Raw genomic sequence first — 15279 nt, forward strand, 5'->3', positions numbered from 1 at the left:
TTTTATCATTTTCTTAAATCATCGTTTCATGGCGAGAATAGCAAAAAAGGGTATTTAAGTCTTTGCAACCGCACCGGACTCCAATGCTAAGTGATGCCAACACACACGGAAATACGAGCCCCATGAGCTTATATACGTGGCGCTCATTGGGACCCCAAACACGCACTGTGGCTAACGGCTGTCTTCCGAGGAGAAGACACAACACCCTCCCCTCAATATCACACATTGAGAAAACGATATTTTCGCAACACACTGCCGTGTGTCCATCCCATTGCAAGAAAGAGGTTGATCATGCATTAAGTTTACGAAGTACAATCTTCACACTTCGAGTCAGTGATACGTTATTGGAAAAACTGTGTAAAGTTCAAAGCAACCATCGCGGTTTTGCCATGTAAGTCATGGAAGGTGGTGGCTTGAGAATTAACAACAAAAGCGAGGAGAAATTTGCGAAGAAATCGCAGACAGCTTTACAGGTGGTAAGGCACACTCCCAATTACAGCGCCTGTTTCCTTCAACACATTTGACTTGTAGGTGGAGCGGTACTTTTCCTTACAGTTTCTTCCTTTCATTTTCTCACCATGTTATGCCCTTTTTTTTCTTCTTTTTAAAAGGAATTTTCTTGTCATGTCAAGGCACCAAGTGGAGGTTGATAGTGAAAGATTGCTCGTCATTTTCATGTAGAAAGCCAGTGGGAAGATGTGAATATTGTGCCTATCTTGTTCATTCTATTAAAAAAACCATGCATCACTTATCCCCCTTATTATCTATTGGTTTTAGGAAGCATCTTGCTTTGCCTAAAGAGAACCAACACTTGTGATAATTCCACCAAGGCCACACGTATGACAGCTCCACCCAGCTTACTCAAATCACGCCTCTACATGCACACACAAAAGAAAGAGAGAGAGAGAGAGAAAAGCATGCATATATGTGCTTGTAATTTTACATACAGAGATGCCGCAGGCGTTGCGCGGCCCTGTTCCTAGTGGGCATAAATAAAAAAGGAGACGCGGATGCCCCTCATCGAAAATGCGTCTTTTGCTTCCGCTTTTTCGGATTCCTTCATCTTGGTGGCATGCATTTATATTGCTACCCCTTTCCCTCCCTTTTCTTGCAACGCAATAACAGACGCACTCGATCTCCTTAACTTCTCTCATGGACAGCCACAGCGTTCTTCTTCTGGTTCTTCTGCTTTTCTCCACTTTTCTCGGTTTTTCTTCTCAAACTTTCTTCAATCAATCAGAGTTCTTTTCTCATGTGATTAAGAAGTCGCTTTCTGGCGCCTCTTTGGAGAAATGGAACGACGACAATGATGCTGGCCGTCACGCAGCAGCATCATCCCCCCTGCAGAAGAACTCTGCAGATGCTGCTGCTGCTTCTCGTTACTGCCGATTTGACGGTGTCACTTGTGATGACATCGGCTCGGTGATAGGCATCGACATCTCTGGTTGGTCTCTCACAGGTCAGTTCCCGTCTGATATATGCACGTACCTACCAGATTTGCGTACCCTCTCGGTTGGCTACAATTTGCTACGTGGCAATTTCCCACTTGTCATCACCAACTGCTCTCATCTTGAGGTGCTCCGAATGAGCAATAACCAATTCTCCGGGAGCCTGCCAGATCTCTCGCCCTTAAGATCATTGCGAATTCTAGACGTGTCTTGGAACCAGTTCTCCGGTCGCTTCCCCATGTCCATAGCGAACCTGACCGAAATTGCGCTGTTGAATTTCAACGAAAATCCCGGGTTTGGCCCATGGGAATGGCCAGAAGGGATATTCCGACTAACCAATTTGAGGGCTCTGATTCTGGGCACCTGCTCGATAACGGGCCAGATTCCGGTGGGTTTCGCAAACATGACATGGCTGCAAGATCTCGAGCTGAGCGGTAACTACCTCACAGGCCGTATTCCACCGGAGCTTGGACGGATGCAGAGCTTAACACAGCTCGAGCTGTACTACAACCAACTTAGCGGGGAAATTCCAGTGGAGATTGGTAACTTGACATGGCTGAGAGATTTGGATGTCTCTGTTAATGAACTCACTGGAAGCATCCCGGAAGCTTTATGCCGTCTGCCTGTCCTCGAGACGCTGCAACTATACAATAATAGCCTCATCGGAAATGTACCAGATGTAATAGGAAACTCTACGCGACTGGCCAGACTCTCTATCTATGAGAACTACCTGACAGGCCAGCTGCCTCAAAACCTTGGTGAATTTTCAGAATTTGAGCTCCTCGACGTATCGGAGAACAGACTTTCTGGTCCATTGCCTCCATCAATATGCAGAGCCGGGAAACTGATGTACTTTCTAGTACTCGAGAACAATTTCTCGGGTGAGTTGCCCGAGTCTTATGCAAGTTGCAACAGTTTGATCAGGTTCAGGGTAAGTAAGAACAGGTTATCAGGTAAGGTCCCGGATCAACTCTGGGGACTACCCGTTGTTTCCATAATTGATCTGGGCTCCAATGATTTTGAGGGAACAATATCCCCCAACATAAAAGGTGCAAATAATTTATCTGAATTATATGTTGGGAGGAACAGATTCTCTGGGCCAATACCACCAGAGATATGTGGTGCTTCACGTTTGATTAAACTTGATCTCAGCAGAAATCTGTTCTCAGGGTCTCTTCCAGCAGAACTTGGAGAGCTGAGGCTGCTTAATCTGTTACTGATTCAAGAGAACAATTTTGTGGGATCGATCCCTGAATCCTTGACCTTGCTCAAGTCTATCAATCTCCTCAATCTTTCAAATAATCAAATAACGGGGCCTATCCCAGAAAGCCTCTGCAAATTACTACCCAATTCGCTAGACTTCTCGAACAATCAGTTATCTGGTCCAGTGCCAACTAACATGATTAGGGGAGGCTTAGCTGACAATTTGGTAGGGAATCCAGGTTTATGCGTAAGAGAGCATCTAGACACAGGGCACCCAGTTTTCCCTTACTGTGCGATGCCTATAAAGAAACAGAGGCTCAATAGTATCTGGGTAATTGGAGTTTCAATGATGGCTGTCTTCCTAGGCCTCCTTTCGTTCTTCAAACATTGGTTAGCGAAAGAGAATGTAATGATGGAAGGCCATGGTTGTGCGCCTGAATCCGTTTCTTGGGATATCAAGTGTTTTCACAAGCTCAATTTCGACGTACATGAAATCCTAGAATCCTTGGACCAAAAGAATGTAATTGGCCATGGGGGCTCTGGGACGGTCTACAAAATTCAGCTGAACTGCGGGGAGTCGGTGGCAGTGAAGAAATTCTGGACAAGCAAGGCAAAGAACCCAACTACTGATCAAATCTATCTGGACATGGAGCTCAAAGCAGAGGTGGAAACCCTGGGAAGCATTAGACACAAAAGCATAGTGAAACTCTATTGTTGCTTTTCAAATGCAGATTCCAATCTACTTGTTTATGAGTACATGCCCAATGGAAATCTATGGGATGCTCTTCATCAAGCAGGGAGGAGCCTGTTGGATTGGCCTGCACGACATCGAATTGCAGTGGGAGTAGCTCAGGGTTTATCCTACCTTCACCATGATTCTTCACTACCCATAATCCATAGAGACATCAAGTCTACAAACATCCTCTTGGATTCAGATTTTCAACCCAAAGTTGCAGACTTTGGGGTAGCCAAGGTCTTTCAAGCTCAAGGAGGGAGTGATTCCACAAGTGTCATAGCTGGGACTTACGGATACTTAGCACCAGGTAATCCTTTTCCTATTATTTGACGTTCCGTTTGTGATGAATTTAAGAGTACTTCATTTCCCTGGATCTCGCTTAAGCAAAAATAACTGTCCCTAGTTTACACGGGAGTTGCACTAATTTCTCCTTTTTAAGCTGAGAACTTTTTTCCTAGATTGTATTCATTCACCGCCACCATAGTACCCGTCATCAGAAACGCTCTCTCTCTCTCTCTCTCTCTCTATATATATATATATATATATAATGCGTTCCTTAGGCCCCCTTTTTCACTAGGTCTCGTCAGTAGGGGTGGCAAAATGTGACCCGACCCGCCAACCCGCTTCTTAGCCGGGTTAGGGTTTGGCTTAAACGGGTTCGTGTCGTAAACGGGTTGACCCGCCTAACCTGTTTATCAAACGGGTCATGTTCGTGTTAGGGGTATGCCAACCCGCCAACCCGTTTGACCCGTTTAATAAACGGGTTAGGCGGGGGGGTCAACCGGTTTACACGAACCCGCCGACCTGTTTATATATATATATATATATATATATATATATATATATATATATATATATATATATATATATAAACTTATCTAACCCTAACTCCGACCCGCCAACGCGTTTGACTCGTTTAATAAATGGGTAAGGCGGGCGGGTCAACCCGTTTACACGAACCCATCAACCTGCCGACCCGTTTATATATATATATATTAACTTATCTAACCCTAACTCCGACCCGCCAACCCGTTTAATAAACGGGTCGCCGTGTCGTGTAATTGTGTTGTGTCGACCCGACCCATTTATTAAACGGGTTGGCAGGTCGGAGTCGGGTTACCCATTTAATAAATGGGTTGTGTTCATGTTTGCCACATCCGACCAGTTTAATAAACGGGTCTTTTTCGTGTTGAGGTATTCTGACCCGCCAACCCGACCCGATTGCCACCCCTACTCATTAGGCCCTTTAAAAATGGTAGTTTTAAGTATTTTTTCTCACATCACCGTAGATGTGATCTATGGGTTTTGTTTAGTGGGAGCCGGTTTTTGGATCGCCAAAATCGGACCTGTATACAGGTTTTTCTGGTGATCCAAAAACAATGGCGATGAAGGTACCAATTTTTCCTCGCTGAGAAAATTATGTTTTTTCATCGAAAAAACATGAACCAAGGCTTGATTTCCTCTAAATCGAGCATGCCCAACACATCTAACAATTGAGAACTATCATAAAACACTTAAGACCTATGAGGCATAATGGGGCATAATGAGAAATGGGGCGTAATATGTTCAGTTCTCTCTCTCTTTCTATATATATATATAATCACTAGAACATGAGAACTAACATGTGAACCACATTTTTCATGGATTTTTTGTTCTTTTCTGTCGAATCTAACCACATGGATATGATCTAATTGCTTGGTTTTATAAGAATCCGTTCTTGAATAATCCAATTTTGATACATAAACTAGATTTTTTTAAGGCTTTAAAATCAATGGTTCATTATCTTCATAAATATTGAAGCATTCAAAATTTGTATTTTTCACCAAAAATACACGATCCAATGGTTGATTCCTACCAAGTTCACAATGCCAAGCACATACACGGATTTGCAAAAAAGTGCCAGAAATGCCCATATTTATATTTCTCATACTCGAGTTCTCATATTTTAATGACTTATATATATATATATATATATATATATATGTATATATTAGGTCTCATTTCTCATTTTGCCACATTCTACCCCATAGGTTTTAAGGGTTTTACGATAGATCTAAATTGTTAGATATGTTTAGCATGTTCGATTTAGTGAGAATCAACTCTTGGATCATGTTTTTTCAATGAAAAATATATTTTTTTATTTTATATCACCGAAAACCTTGTATACAGGTCAAATTTTGGCAATCCAAAAGTCGATTTTCACTAAACAAAACCTATTGATCACATCTACGGTGTTAGATGTAGAAAAAATACTTAAAACTATGATTTTTGAAGGGGCCTAACGAGACCTAACGAAAAAGGGGGCCCAACGCATATATATATACATATATATATATATATATATATATATATATATATATATATATATATATATATATATATATATATATATATATATATATATATATATATATATATATATAAGGATGGATGGTGTATTTGGTCTTATGGGCTTCATTGAGAATTTCCTTTCTTAACTCAGAGTTATCTGGCACCTAGAGACTTCCTTTCATTTAGGTATTTTCATCATCTTCAATATGAAAAGACATACCTTCTTTTCATGCCTGTACTTTCAGTTTTTCGTACTGAATAATTTGTTTCTATTCCGCAATGATTATCGAGAGAAACTCTGATTGTATGGTCAAACAAGATAACTTAATAACTCTATGACCATCTAAAAATGGTTTTCATACAATGAAATCCTTGACAAGCTTTCAACTTCTCACAAGACTGGCCAGAACACTACCAGACTCTCGACTAAGTGCATCTGCTACGATATTTGCCTTTTCTAGCTGATAGAATAAGGTAAATTCATAGTTTTTGATAAACTCTAACCAACGCCGATGTGTCATGTTTAGTTCTTTATGAGAGAATAGATATTTGAGACTCATATGATTCAAAAATACTTCAAACTTATCTCCATACAAAGTAGTGCATATATATAGTCACTAAAATATGAGAACTAAAATATGATGACTAATGTGTGAAGCACGACTTTCATGAATTTTTTGTTCTTTTCTCTTGAATCTAACCGTATGTATGTGATCTACATGCTTGGTTTTATAAAATCCCATTCTTGAATCATAGAAATTTGATCTATAAACAGGATTCTTTTAAGGCTTTAAAATGAATTGCTCATAATCTTCATAAATATTCAAGCATTCAAAAATCATATTTTTTCATCGTTAATACATGATTCAATGGTGGATTCCTAGCAAATTCACCATGCCAAGCATATCTAGGTTGTTGGATTTGCAAAAAAGGGGGTGGAAATGTCCATATTTCTAGTTCTCATATTCTAATTCTCATATTTTAGTTCTCATATTCTAATGACTCATATATATATATAGTCACTAGAATATTAGAAGTGAAAATATGAGAACTAATGTGTGAACCACAATTTTTATGATTTTTTTATTTTTTTATCTTGAATCTAACTATACGACTGTGATCTACATGCTTGGTTTCATAAGAACGTACTCTTAAATCATTTGATTTTGATGTATAGATGATACTTTTTTAAGGCTTTAAAATCAATGGCTCATATTCTTTATAAATATTCAAGCATTCAAAAATCATATTTTTCTTCAAAAATACACGATCCAATGGTTGATTCCTAGCAAATTCATCATGCTAAGCACATCTATCATGGTTGGATTTGCAAAGAAGGTGATGAAAATGCCTATATTTTCAATTATCATATTTTGGTTCTCATATTCTAGTGATTATATATATAGGGTAACTGAAGTATGTTTACCAACCAAATTTTTTTACTGCTATAAACCAAGATTTTCATAGGTTTTTTATTTTTATTTTTTTAAATTTCACTGTTACTGAAATATGTTTACCAACCAAATATGTTTACTGGTATGAACCAAGATTTTCATAGGTTTTCTATTTTTTTCAAAAATTTTACCGTAAAGAAAGAGACTCTTGGATCATCCAATTATGATGTATAAGACAGATCTTTTGAAAATCAATAGCTTAGAATTTTCATAAATATTCAAATATAAAAAATCATATTTCTTGATTTGATTACGATGATTCAATAGTCAAATCCTAGCCCTCAATTCATACCAGCAAACATATTTGGTCGTTAAACATATTCCAGTTTCCTTATATATATATATATATATATATATATATATATAGAGAGAGAGAGAGAGAGAGAGAGAGAGGGAGAGAGAGAGAGAGAGAGAGAAAGAAAGAGAGAGTAGGGTGTATCGTCAGACACCCAAAAAATCCAATGTTAAATTGAATTAATTTGTATCACTGTCAGGAACCACCACTATAGATGTGATCTAATCTATACTTTTTTGCGCTTCAACAATCTTTAGCGACAGTTAGGAACCACTGTTAAATGCAAAAAAACAAATATTTTTTGATGTGTAGTGTGGATTCGCGCATCCGATATCAATCCGACGAAAGGGGGTCCGATGACACCCCCTTTCATGTGTATATATATAATACATTTGTGCTAAATGAAATATGCTATTAGATTTTTAGGGTTTTTTCTAAATTATGATTGTATGGATGTGATATATATGCTTGTTTTTATGGGAATCAGTTCTTAAAGCATTTGATTATGATGCCTGGATAGGCTTTTATAAGGTTTCATAAATAAATGGCCTACACTTTTCATAAATTTTTGAAGCTCTAAATACCAAATTTTTAGCCAAAATGCATGATCCAAGTATTGATTTCTAGTAAATCAATCATGATGAACACATCTAGAATTTTCATTTAGCAATGTGCCTATTTAGCACAAATATATTTACCTATATATATAAGGTTAATCTAACATTAAATTATTGTTTAATATTAGATAGATTCAATCTTATTAAAATAACTAAAATACTCTTGAATGAATGGAATTTTTTAAAATGTATGGTTATTTTTTTGGGCATTATAGATCTTTTGAACTTGGAAGAAATTGAAAAGTCAAACACATTTTCCAAAATAGTAACTTTATGAGCTATCAAAATCACATTTTCTACCTCAAAAAGTAACCTTGTATTTAGAAAAATGTTATTATTAAAAAAGTGTTTTAGTTATTTTCATAAGGTTGAATCAATTTAATATTAAACACAACTAGTTTAATGTTAGATTAACCCATATATACATATATATTAAATTATGCTTTATAACCATTTATCTCTCAAACGATCTGAGACACCTTTAGAAAACATACTTGAATGTGTTTTTTTGCTTAATCTAAACTCATAGATGTGATCTCTATATTAACTTAAACATTTTCTTGTTTTGATGGGTTTTTAGTTCAACAAAAAAAATCAATAGTTCAAATTGCACAAAAAACTTGATTGACTAAAAAATAAACAATTTTTGTTAAATTAATTTAATATAAAACATGGTTTTCATTGAATAAACAATGAAAAACACATCTATAGGTATAGGTTTGGTCCAAGCAATAAACACATACAACTATGTTTTTTTGGAGTTTAGGACAGTTTGGGAGATAAATGGTATGGAAGCTATACGATACTCATATATAGACCCATTAAAACCTAGACCCACCTGTGATCAAATGCACCACTTCATACGGGTCTGCCGGTTGACTGGACGAATGCTTGGAGGTTCTGGGCTCATGGTACTGTAGAGATGTGAATGATAGTTGGCTCATCAATAGAGGTTGATCCACGTGAGTGTACATGTTCCAAAACCAGTAGCTTGGCTAGTATGATTCTGTGAGGGTGTACTGACCTAATATTAAGTAAGTCTAACGAGGATGAGTCTGTGAGGAAGTACGTTTCTAAGACTAGGTAATCTGATAGGGGACTTATTCTAATATGGTTAATCTTTGTGAGAATGATGAGAGTGTATGAAATAATTACATAGAATGACTATAATTGATAGCCGGTCGGACGAACACAGATTTAACAAAGATGTCATTGTTGTAGCGTATTTTGAACTCAGATATTTGAAGCATACCCTCATAGATCATAGATCGTGATATGAGATTATGATTGGAATGAATACGATGACAAACTAGGTGAATATATATTAGTAAGAGAAATGTCACACCTACTTAGTCTTTTGTTGCTAACATTATGAATCTAACCTACGGGATAAATATTCAGAATTATTCATGCAGTACACTTAACGAAATTTCAAGGATGAAATTTTTCTTAAGGGAGTAATGATGTAAGACCTGTAATTTTTCAATAAAAAAGTTAAATAAATTCACGAGGCATTTTTATGTGAAAATAGCATATGAACCCGAAATACGAAATGAATAGATTTCAATAAACCAGTTATACTTAGGATATACGTATCCTTGTAAATATATGCTTAAACAGACATGAAGTCGTAAGTTCTTCCTTAAGTAAAATTAGGAGATTTGTACGAGTTAACTTTCTTAGTTTTGTCAATATGAAGAAAATGGTGTACTTAGAATTTTAAAAAAAAAAATTTGCTGAAACCCCAAATTTTTTGCAGAACCCACAAAAATGGTGGTGGGCTCCACAAAAATATTCCTCAGAAAATATATTGTGGTACCTACAAAATATTCTATGTGAGTCCCACACCAAAGGAACCTCTTGGAATTAGTTTTAAAGCCAATAGCAAAAAAGTAACAAGGACATTCTGGAAAGTTAAAGAAAGAACTTTTTTGCCTATAGATAGGCCTCCTCTCTCTCTCCTTTCATAAATTTAACCCCTTTTCTCTCTCATATTCTTCTCTCTCTAAAACCTCCCCTACTAGGTCTGGGCTTGCCTGAACTGGTCTGAACCAGCCTGACCTGGTCTGAACCTGCTTGACCCCCTCTCTCTCCTTGGTCATGATCACCGCTAATTGTTTGGGTGGAAAAATGACAATTAGTAGCAATCGTGACTACTACTAATTGTCATGTTTTAGTTAAAAAAAAATCCACGCCTAGTCCACACATGATGAGTGATGGATATCTGACCAATAATAGTGGACAATTTGCTCATCTATTGTTATGGGCTTCTCTCTGTCTCTCTCTATATATATATATAGGAATGATTGTAATGTCAGATGGACTTAATACTAGATGCATGTTGAATGTGTGTCCAATATTGGATCTAAACTATTAGCGGTGGTCACGACCACTGTTAATGTGTTGGGCGATCGCAATTGCCACTAATTCTTGTTTTTAGGCAAAAAAATCATCGTCGATCTGCATGTGATCAATGACTGAAAAGTGCCTGATAACAATAGACATTTTGCTCATCCACTGTTACATGCTTCTCTCTCTTTATTTTTGAATATATATATATATATATATATATATATATATATATATATATATATATATGAGAAAATATTTGTTACTAATGAAGGTAAGGAACTAATGAGCTAGAAATCATAGGTGCAAGTTGTATTGACACAATATAACCACATAAATGTGGTCAACATGGTTTGTTTGCTAAGAATCAAGCTTCGAATTATGTTTTTCTGATGTAAAAATGTCATATTTTGAGTTAAGAAATTTTGGCACATTATAGGCCATTGAGTCTTGGACCCTTTTAAAAACCTAATTACTTATCATAATCACATGATTCAGAAAACGTTTCCTACTAAACAAACCATGCAGATCATGTATGTCACATTTGATCTACCAAAAATTGGAAAAGGAAAAAGTGATTTCTACTCATTAGTTTCTTACCTTCAAAGATCTCTGCTAAACAGCTTGTGCACCTTGTGCACATCAGACAAATTTTGTTCGATGATACCCCTTTCATATATATATATATATAGGGTAACTAAAATATGTTTACTGGTATGAGCAAATATTTTTATAGTTTTTTTATTTTTTTCTAAAATTTCACCGTATGGATGTAATCTAGATACTTGGTTTTTTAGAAACAAACTCTTGGATCATCTGATTATGATGTATAAGAAGGGTCTCTTAAGGCTTGAAAATCAATGACTTGAATTTTCATAAATATTCAAGTATGAAAAACCGCATTTCATGATCCCATTATAATGATCCAATAGTTGATTCCTAGCAAATGGATCACGTTGAATGCATCTACAGAGTTAGATTTGCAAAAAAAACTATGAAAATATTGGTTCTTGCTAGTAAGCATATTTTACTGGTAAACATATTCCAGTTTTCCTATGTGTCTATCTATCTATCTATCCATCTCTCTCTCTCTCTCTCTCTATATATATATATATATATATATATATATATAGAGAGAGAGAGAGAGAGAGAGAGAGAGAGAGTAATGTGCTCATTATGCCCCATTAGGCCCCTTCAAAAACCATAGTTTTTGTTATTTTTTTCTCACATCTAACACCATAGATATGATCTATGGGTCTTGTTTAGTGGGAACTAGCTTTTGGATCACCAAAATCTGACTATATTGGTTTTTCTAGTGATCCAAAATCAATGGCTATGAAGGCTTCAATTTGACTTGACTAATAAAAATATAATTTTTTGTCTAAAAACCATTATCCAAGAGTCGATTCCCACTAAATCAACCATGCTAAACACATCTAACGGTTCAGATCTGTCATAAAACACTTCAAACTATGGTGCCTATCAGAGCAGAAGGAGAAAAGAGGACCTAATATGTTCAGTTATCATATATATACATAAATGGGTAGGTGTATGATGCTTTTTGTGCCTACCCCATGCCTACCGAGCTTGGATAGGGGTTTTAAAGCTGTTTTTAAAAAAATCTGACCCTACAGTTGTGTTATGCAATTGGCTAGAAAATCACACTTGGGTCATGTTTTTGAGAGAAAAATGATTTTTTGAGCATTGAATAATTTTTTAAAATTGTAGACCGTTGATTTTTGAAACTTATATAAAAACCTAACTTGGTGTTGGAATTGGACGAGCCAAAAGTCGATTCCCACAAAATCAAGCATGTAGATCACATCTATGGTCAGATTTTAGAAAAAGTAGAAACAATCTTTTCAAATCTCAGTAGGCATGCGGTGGGCACAAAAAAGTGTCAGGCACCTACTCATTTTATATATACCAGGAGGTAACTCAAACATGTAAACTTGTGAAATATATAAACTGGTATGCACTGAGTTTTTCATAGTTTTTTTTTTTTCTAAAATTCCACTATAAAGATGCGATCTAGATACTTGGTTTTATAGAAACAAACTCTTAGATCATTTGATTAAGATGTATAAGAAGGATCTTTTAAGGCTTGAAAATCAACGGATCAGAATGTGGAAGTATTCAAGCATACAAAATCATATTTTTCTATCTGATTATGATGATCCAATTGTCGATTCCAAGCGAATGGACCATATGCAAGGTTAGATTTACAAAAAAACTCTATGAAATTCTCAGTTCATACTAGTTTAAATATTTTGCTGGTTTACATATTCCAGTTTCCCATAAATCATGTACGTAAACAGAAACCTTTAAATGCAAAATTAGATAAAACAATTAAAACTTGTGTCCCGAACCAAAGCACAGCATTATTGCCTATGGAAGTTTGTTGCTAGTCCGTGTTATGGATGTCAGCAATATATTTTTTTACTTTGCGCGTATTGGCAAAATGATTCTAATTAATCATGGATATATATATATATATATATATATATATATATATATATATATATATATATATATATATATATATATATATATATATATCCATGAATGAATGCAGAGTTTGCTTATTCATCCAAGGCAACCACGAAGTGTGACGTATACAGCTTTGGTGTGGTGCTGATGGAATTGATCAGCGGGCGGAAGCCGTTGGAAGCAGAATTCGGTGAGAACAAGAGCATAGCCTTCTGGGTTTCATGCAAGGCATCAACCAAGGAAGGCGCAGCCGACGTCCTGGACAAACGAATATCGGGTTCATTCAAGGACGAGATGTTCCAAGCACTGCGGATTGCGATGCGTTGCACATGCAGTTCGCCATCGCTCCGCCCTGCTATGAGCGAGGTAGTCACCATGCTTCTGGAAGCCGACCCTGCTCATCGGTTAGCTGCGTGCAAATAATTCACCAAGATGAAGAACCTGCCTTGAACATCAAGGTTCATGCGATTAAGCACTACAACAGTCGCTCGTCTTTCTCCAGTAGTTTCCCCCCCCCCCTTTCATCTTTACTCTCCCTCTGTGCTTTCCTTTTTCTTTGTTCTTTCCGTTTTGATGAAATCACAGCAAAAAAAGAGGTAGCAAAAAGATGATGCTGATTTCCGTTTTGTAAATAAAAAAAAATAACGGAAACACTGCTTGATAATCACGCTGGGCATCTTTCATTATGAGTGGTTTTCAGGGATGCTTTTTCCGTATATATTCCTCGTGTAATTTTCTGAATGACTGATCAGGCAGGATAGTATAAATAAAAAGGTATGATTTGCCTGTTAAGGGTTCCACATGCAGATCCCATAATGCTAGCCGTAGGGGATTGGGAGCTGTGATGCCATCCACGTCAATTTTAAAAAAGCTGGAGCCTCTTATTTTGGTTGTGACAAAAATATTTTAATGTGGATGAGCTTTACTTAAGAGGAGCTGTCAAGCGCATTGTTAGCCGGCCCAACTTTAATAAATCAGGTGAGTAAAATGTATGAGTTATGCGTTAGACCTGCACACTATATAACTGACTGTCTGGCAGCATTTTATTATCTTGAGTTTGTTCAAGAGCATGTGAATGTCACTCAAGGTTTCGTCAGACCGGTGCATGATTCTTACGCACTCACTAATAATTCAGGTTGGCGAATTGAATTGTTCTAATTTTACATGGAGAAATCCACAAGACCCACTGCCTATGCCTTCCCAGACATAGGTCAGACCAAGTAACTTCTAACAAAGTTATCCAAAGCCCATATTCTCACAGACTCTTCTCTAGTATAGCCAGTCTTTTTCTCAAGAACCCACATTGAGCCAATCTTTTTAAGAGAATCTCCTCAAGGATTTTTCTAATATCAAGGTCAACCTCAAGTCCCACACGTAATCAATAGCGAAGCTAGAGATGCAAATGAGATAGTTGGTTGAGGCCTTTAGCAGGTGCAACGAGGAGAGCCTTCCGAGTCAACATGTTCTCAACCCAAGGGGTAAGGAACCCATGCACTCTGTCTTGCACATGACAGAGTCTCACATAAAGAAGACCAACTTTGTTATTACTCTTCAAAGTGGGAAGAAATTCTACCTAGTTCAGGCGACAACTGAAGAACTCAAGGAAAAGACTAAAGACCAGTCAACTTCTCTTGCCAGGCCCAAGGAAAGTGGTTGCGGCCCACGGCCTGCGCCTTCTTCTTCATATATACCTAGAGCTCCTTTTCCTCGGGCCTTAGAGAAATTGAATTCTTTTGGCAAGCAAGGTGCCATAATACAAGAGATGCTTGAGATATTCAAGCATGTTTACATAAACCTCTCCCCTATTAGATGTCATCTAATAAGTGCCTACATGTGCAAAGTTTCTTAAAGAACTTTGCATGCAGAAAAAAAAGTTAAGACCTCTGCCCAAGAAAATCTTCTTGACTGAGCAGGTGAGTTTAATACTTCGGCACCAAGCTCCACCTAAACTTAAGGATCCTGGGGCACCGATCATCTCTTGTGTCATATGGAATACAACCATCGAGCATGCTCTGCTCTATCTCGGTGCTAGTGTAAACATATTATTGGGTTCCCTGTGTGACACTTTTTGTAAAGCCCACGATATTTCTGAGATAATAAAATATAATGTGTTTTAGTTAATAAATTTATTGGTATGATTACGACAATTTTTCAAAAATTACACATATATGATATACAAGGCCTTAAATCGCGTAAGTGAGATGAACATAGCAATTGAAGGCAATCCGTGATGAATTAACTTCTGAGAATTCTAAGGTGAATTCATAATATATATATTTAAATTATCCCGAAATTTGAGGCCCAAACGAGGAAAAAAACTCATTATTTCATATGAATTACTGGAAACATGTATCGA

General features: G+C 36.8%; 1 protein-coding gene across 1 annotated transcript; it reads left to right on the forward strand.

Moving 5' to 3' along the window:
* Positions 1 to 1136: 1136 nt before the first annotated feature.
* XIP1 (Leucine-rich repeat transmembrane protein kinase family protein) lies at positions 1137 to 13485 on the forward strand. The gene is made up of 2 exons (XM_090013866.1): positions 1137 to 3694; positions 13009 to 13485. Exons 1-2 carry the CDS (start codon positions 1153 to 1155, stop codon positions 13344 to 13346), a joined length of 2880 nt encoding a protein of 959 aa, XP_089869992.1. The 5' UTR covers positions 1137 to 1152; the 3' UTR covers positions 13347 to 13485.
* Positions 13486 to 15279: the final 1794 nt, after the last annotated feature.

Source organism: Nuphar pumila, chromosome 1 (genome assembly GCF_984573655.1).
Source record: "Nuphar pumila chromosome 1, dmNupPumi1.hap1.1, whole genome shotgun sequence".
Taxonomy (NCBI): Eukaryota; Viridiplantae; Streptophyta; class Magnoliopsida; order Nymphaeales; family Nymphaeaceae; genus Nuphar; species Nuphar pumila.

Bases quoted from the DNA above. Each gene is read 5' to 3' on its own strand.
- XIP1 (XM_090013866.1), top strand. From the start codon at position 1,153: ATGGACAGCCACAGCGTTCTTCTTCTGGTTCTTCTGCTTTTCTCCACT. The intron at 3,695-13,008 runs GTAATCCTTTTC...GAATGAATGCAG, and splicing joins TTACGGATACTTAGCACCAG to AGTTTGCTTATTCATCCAAG.